The sequence below is a fragment of the Mobula hypostoma genome, chromosome 7 (genome assembly GCF_963921235.1).
Source record: "Mobula hypostoma chromosome 7, sMobHyp1.1, whole genome shotgun sequence".
NCBI classification, from domain to species: Eukaryota; Metazoa; Chordata; class Chondrichthyes; order Myliobatiformes; family Myliobatidae; genus Mobula; species Mobula hypostoma.
In genome coordinates this window covers 122889227-122896172 of record NC_086103.1, presented here as the reverse complement: position 1 = coordinate 122896172, position 6946 = coordinate 122889227, and the positions used below count along the sequence as shown (strand labels likewise).

The 6946-nt window shown below is 41.9% G+C and overlaps 1 protein-coding gene across 1 annotated transcript in view; it reads left to right on the top strand.

The window, feature by feature from the left end:
• Positions 1-337: 337 nt before the first annotated feature.
• Positions 338-6946, top strand: part of eed (embryonic ectoderm development) — a 29630-nt gene continuing 23021 nt past the window's right edge. The window contains exons 1-2 of the mRNA XM_063053900.1: positions 338-449; positions 3429-3581. Coding sequence (XP_062909970.1) covers positions 357-449; positions 3429-3581 — 246 coding nt within the window. The 5' untranslated portion in view covers positions 338-356. The remainder of the gene's footprint in view (positions 450-3428; positions 3582-6946) is intronic.

Below are 6946 nucleotides of genomic sequence, written 5' to 3'. Positions count from 1 at the left end.
AAACGTCAACTGTACTTTTCTCCCATAGATGCTGTCTGACCTGCTGAGTTCCTCCAGAAATTTGTGTCTGTGCCTGGCTCTTAATTCCTCGGTCCCTAAGTAACCAACGGTAGTTAGGCTACAGCGGTTGAAGAAGGTAGTTCGCTACCACTACCTCACTCTTGACAAAGCTTACATTAAAAAAAATTTGAAATGCTACCGCCCGATCTACGGAGTAGACGCGCTCATCGAGATGAGCAACCCCAACGCGGTCGCATCCTTTCGAGCCCACAACCGCACTTCACGACAGCCGCGCTTCTTTTGCGACTCGGTGACGTCGCGGCTGTGTGGAGTGACGTCGACCCTTTGTGTGCATCATGTCGGAAAGCGCGGCACGGGGAGACATGCCGGCCAAGAGGCAGAAACTGAGCGATGAGAACAGCAATCCTGACATGTCGCCAGACGAAAATGTAAATGAAATTAAGGGGGATAGGGGCGGGGAAGGGAGGCGCTTTGCCACCAACTTTCCAAGAATGAGACTTTAGTTTAAAATGTCTGTCACCCGGACTTAGTCCCGGGGAGGCCTTTGCCGTGTGTGTGTGGTAGTTGGGGTGTAGGTGGGCAAAGAACGAACAACCTCCAACTTACCCACCGATGATGCTCTCTGCACTCCCTCGGATCTTCACTGTGAGCTTGATCTGGAGATAAGGGTGGGTGGTAGAAGAGAGAGCTTTAAAATCCATGACCCTGTAGTTATACATGGGAAGGGGATCTTCCAATAATGAGAATAAATTACCTATTTTTTTAAAAAAAACTCACCCAGTTCATGATCTGGGCTTCATTTCATTTAATTGTATGTTATTAACTGGTAGGTACCATGGTGTGGTGGCATCTTTTCCACAAATCTTGGTGTTGCTTCCATCTACTGTGCACACACTGTGACTACAAGCTATCATTCTTCAAATTGGTCCAAATAAAACCTAACTGTTTGACTTCGATACGTCGTCATCAGACCAAATCCGTTTGTTTCTGTACGAAGAGGAATTTAACGGATTCGTCCCTGCACTGTGTGGCTCTTGGTGTATTGCTAGCTAAATACGGTGGTAAAATGTAGGTCAGGAACATATTATTTACACGGCTTCTCTCATGGTTCCTTCTACTTGTTTTGGTCGGTCATGTGTCTGATGTATACAGATCCACTGTTTTCCACGCTTTTAAAGTATCAAAGAAGTGTTAAACTGTGCTCAATAGAATCTATTACAATTCCTAAACAATTGATCGACTGTACATTTATACAAACGAACTGAGTCTGCTGAGGACGTACCCGTGTAAAAACAACAGCAAAGCAGCCAGCTTCATTCATTGTGATAATGTGGATCCTCATAAATTGCCAATAATATAGATGACTATAGTATTTAATGCCTTCTATCGTTTCTTGAGAAACTTTTTGCAATATGCTAATACATAATTTTTTAAATCGGGTTTTTAATGATTTCTTTATTGGTTATAAGTATGATTTCTAAGTTTATACATAGCAATACTGATTACTTGTTATTCAAGTACAAATTCTTTATTCCTATGGCTAATGTTGAGCAACGGTAAAAAAAAATTAATTCTTAAGTGTTTATCAGTAGTGCTAACAGGATGTGAGTTGCTGTAGTATCTGATTTATTTATGAATTGGAAGCTAAGTATTCTGTAGTCTGTTTAGGATGTTACAGTTAGTCATTGTAGAACTAATTTTGCATTAGTACTTTTAGGTATTGCTCTGCTATACTATGCTATGTTTTTACAGTCTTGGTTAGGTTCACTGCATGATGACACAATGCAATAAGAGAGAGGCAAAAGTAAATCTTTTTATAAATTACTGGGGCTTGGATTTGTAAATTTATTTGTCACTACTATGAAGCTCTCAGATACTGGGGTGGAGATATGTCTCTACCAAAGGAGGTGTAAGGTGCTCCCTCCCTCCGCTAGCCTGCAGATGGTGTACTTAGCCCCCTGATCAGGATCACGTGGAGCCATGGGAGCAGGTGGTGCATATCACATGTCCTGGTTAATGCGACCACTGGCACTAGGCAAACCATCTCTGAAGCGTATTGATAATGGTTGGGGTCACCCGTCTTACAGAGACACTGTCCAGAAAAGGGCAAAGATGGCAAGTCACTTCTGTTGGAAAATTTGTCAACAATCATGGTCAAAAGACCATAATCGCCCATGTCATACAACACGGCGTATGCTGCTGATGATGAAATATTGATCACCTGACGTAGCATTTCACTATTTAGGAAACCAAATCCACCTTCAGTTGTAAGGTCAGGTGGAATGTTCTTTGGATTTTGTTTTTGCCTATTGATTTAGTAGCAATAATCAAGTTCAGATATTATTTAAGGTTTTATTATGTGCTTCTACTTTGATGTAATGGGCTGACGCTCCTGTGATGTTTTTTCCTTTTAAACTAACTTATGAAAGACACACTTAAATATTACTGATGAAATAGGAAAGAAATATAATGTATCTAGCTAGATATATATCTTAACTATCCTTGGGAATCATTGGAACTCCTAGTCATAGTCAAAGCATAGAAGCAAGCCCTTTGGTTCGCTGTCGTACTGATTATCACTTAGCTGAATGGAAAATTCTCAATAAATAGTAATGTTATGTGTTTGATTTTAAAAAGAATGTTTATTACAAGTGTGAGGTTTTTGCACTTTGGCAGGACACGCCAGAGTAGGAAGGGAACTGAAGTGTGGTAGAACAAAGGGATCTGGGAATAATAAGGGATCCTTGGAAGTTGTGTTGCAGGTTCATCATGATCATAATGTTGCTGGGACTTAAAGACTTCAGTTTTAGGAAAAGGTTGAATAAATTAGGGCTCTATTCCATGAAGCACAGGAGAAAGAGGGGAACTTTCACAACATATGCTAGTGTTATTAAAGCTGATTCTGATCTTCTAGAGGTATATAATACTACGAGGGCTATAGATAGGGTAAATACATGCAGATATTTTCCCCTCCGGTTGGTTGAGACTGGAACTCGAGGCCATGGGTTTAGAGTAAAAGGTGAAATACTTGAGGGGAATCTCGGGAGGAAGTTCTTCACTCAGAGCGTGACGCGAGTGCGGAACAAGCTGCCAGCTTAAGTGGTGGATTTGGGTTTAAATGCAACATTAAAGACAAATACATGGATGAGAAGGGGTATGGAGTGCTATGGGTGGGTAGATGGGACTGGACAGAAAACTAACTGCCACAGACTAGATGGTCTGAAGGGCCTGTTTATGTGATGTAGAGCCCTAAGGCTTAATGACTCTTGGTTGACCATAATGATTGTACAGTACTTGCTCATGATGCTGAGTAAATATAGAAACTCAATGAAAAGTGTAATCTTGCATTTGTAAGATCATTTTTGTTTTCGTTTATGTGTTTGTTTTATTTTGGTCTTGTTTTGTAGGATGATGCTGCCAGTATAGAGAGTGGTACAAATACAGAGAGACCAGACACGCCTACAAACACACCAAATGTACCTGGAAGGAAGAGCTGGGGGAAAGGAAAATGGAAATCCAAGAAATGCAAATATTCCTTTAAATGTGTCAACAGTCTTAAGGTTTGTGAGAACAAAAATGTCTGTCTGATATTATAACTGGAATCATACAGGTCCAAATACCCAATGATGCCTTGGCAATTTTATTCTTTGTTTTCCTGTTATTTTTTAGTCCGCACATTTTCCTCCAGGTCAAATATGCTGGAACAACATTGCTTTGTGTTGTAGCACCAGGAAGGGTAGTACTTCATAAAATATTGTGGACAGAATTTGATACATCACCTAACTTGTGATCATTAACAATGTAGTGCAGGTTCCATTTTACACCCCATGCTAGTACTTACTACTTATTTAAGAGCCTTCTCAAATCTATTCAGATTTGAAGATCTTTTGATGTGATTTACTACATCTTGGTCCCCCTCAAATTAATATATACTCTGCCCCTATGATACAGATCATACTTTCTCCAGTTAGGTAAGAGCTCCAAGGAGAGTGTTCAAACCTAAGGTGCAGTGGGCAAGCAACTGGGATGACTTAGGAGATGGAACGTGAATGGGCAAATGTCACAGAGTGCCCCTATGGCTGTTTCTTTCAATAACAAGGATTCTGCTTTGGATGATTTTGAGGAGTGGATGGTGAGGGAGTTGTGGGGGGGGGGGAGAAACAACCTACCAGGAAAAGCTGAAGCAACCAGATCTCTGGCTCTTTGGCTCAGAAGGGAAGGAGGGAGAAGAGGAGAGGAGTGGTGATAAGGAATTCAGTAGTGGGGGAACAGATACGAGAATCTGTAGATGTGAAAAAGATTTATTAGACAATGTTACCTCTAATTTGTAATGACCAGTGTGCACAAAAATTCTGTGCTGTGCAGTTTTTTGCCCAGTGACGACAACATGTGCGTACTGAATTTTTTTTATAAGGGATATTTATTTTAACAGCTAGCAAAACACTGTCAATAGGAACTCAGATCTCCTCTGGGTTTGATTGCTCTCATCCATCTGCATCTCACAAAACATCTATAACAGGCCTATAGCGGGAAGTGAAGGATATTATTGCCGGAGTTCTTGCACACCATTGTATGTGATTTGCTTGCTAAATGACACTTCTAAAAAGTCAAGTTTCCAAATATCAAACAACAGGAATTCTGCAGATGCTAGAAATTCAAGCAACACACAGAAAAGTTGCTGGTGAACGCAGCAGGCCAGGCAGCATCTCTAGGAAGAGGTGCAGTCGACGTTTCAGGCCGAGACCCTTCGTCAGGATTAACTGAAGGAAGAATGAGTAAGGGATTCTTCTTCCTTCAGTTAGTCCTGACGAAGGGTCTCGGCCTGAAACGTCGACTGCACCTCTTCCTAGAGATGCTGCCTGGCCCGCTGCGTTCACCAGCAACTTTTATGTGTGTTGCTTTCCAAATATCACTCCACTCCTTTCCACGTGCAAATTCTCCAGCAGCTTTTGCATCACAACATTGCATGCAGGTAACATGGTTTTCTGTATTGTATATAAACATTTCCCGTAGTTGCACGTTCTGGACCTCATGGGCTATTGGTGTAGCAGTTCTTACTGTTTCATTAAGTCATTTTGCTTTAAAAGAACTAGTTCTTTTGCGCTTTATGTCCTTTGGAATTTGGCATAGTGAATCAATAAAAACGGTGCATCTATTTCACTGCAAGGTGTAATGTAGGTAAGGCAGATGAGCTTGGCGTGGATTGGCATGTGAGATTACGACATTATTGCTGTTAGTGAGACTTGGTTGTAGGAGGGGCAGGACGCAGCTTAATGTTCTGGGGTTCCGTTGTTTCAGACGTGACAGAGGGGGAGGGATGAAAGGGGGAGGAGTGGCATTACTAGTCAAGGAAAATATCACAGCTGTGCGTAGGCAGGACAGCCTGGAGGGCTTGTCAGCAGAGGCCATATGGGTGGAGCTGAGGAATGGGAAAGGTATGACCACACTAATAGGGTTGTATTATAGACCACCCAATAGTCAGAGAGAATTGGAGGAGCAAATCTGTAGAGAGATAGCTGACCGATGTAAGAAACAGAAGGTTGTAATACTCGGGGATTTAACTTTCCACATAATGACTGGGACTCCCACACTATGAAAGGTCTAGATGGCTTGGAGTTTGTCAAATGCGTTCAGGAAAGTTTTTAAAATCAATACATAGAGGTACCAACGAGAGAGGATGCAATACTTGATCTCCTATTAGGGAACCAGACAGGTCAGGTGACAGAAGTATGTGTAGATGAACATTTTGGGTCCAGTGGCATAGTGTCATTAGTTTCAAGTAAATTATGGATAAGGATAGGTCTGGTTCTCAAGTTGAGGTTCTAAATGGGAGAAGGGCCAATTTTGTGGAAATGAGAAAGGATCTAGGAAGAGTGGATTGGGATAAGTTGTTTTCTGGCAAGGATGTGTTCAGTAAGTGGAAGGCCTTCAAAGGCAAAATTTTGAGAGTGCAGAGTTAGCATGTTCCTGCCAGGATTAAAGGCAAAGTCAACAAGCATAGGAAAACTTGGTTTTCAAGGGATATTGGCAATCTGGTTAAGAAAAAGAGAGAGGTGTATAGCAGATATAGGCAACAAGGAACAAATGAGGTACTTGAAGAGCATAAAAAATGTAAATGTAAGAAAGTACTAAAGGAGGAAAAGAAGACATGAGGTTGCTTTGGCAGATAATGTGAAGGTAAACCGGAAGGGTTTCTACAGGGTGCCCTCCCAAGGCTATGGTCAACACGCTCCTAGAAGGCAGCGGCACGGCTAATGTAGTTGAACTGAACACACTGATGAGGGAGAGGGAGAAGTGGAAAGTCCGTCATCGTGCCCGACGCTGGCCCCTTAGGCCTGAGTCGACGTAGTGGTTTCTACAAGTATATTAAGAGTAAAAGGATAGTAAGCGACAAAATTGGTCCCCTAGAAGATCAGAGTGGTCGTGTCTGTGTGGAGCCTCATGAGATGGGGGGGATCTTAAACAGTTTTTTTTTTGCATTAGTGTTTACTCAGGAAACTGGCATAGTGTATATGGAAGGAAGGGAAACAAGCAGTAGTGTCATGGAACATATAGAGATTAAAGAGGACGAGGTGCTTGCTGCCTTACAGCGAATAAAGGTAGATAAATCCCGGGCCTGAAATGATATTTCCTCGGACCTTGAGAGAGTCTAGTGTAGAAATTGCAGGGGCCCTGGCAGAAGTATTTAAAATGTCCTTAGCCTCGTGCTGGAGGATTGGAGGGTAGCTCATGTTGTTCCGTTGTTTAAAAAAGGCTCCAAAAGTAAACCAGGTAATTACAGGCTGGTGAGCCTGACATCAGTAGTAGGTAAATTATTGTAAGGTGTTCTGAGAGATGGGATATATAAGTATTTGGACAGCCAAGGGCTGACTTAGGATAGTCAGCATTGCTTTGTGCGTGGTAGATCGTGTTTAACGAATCTTGT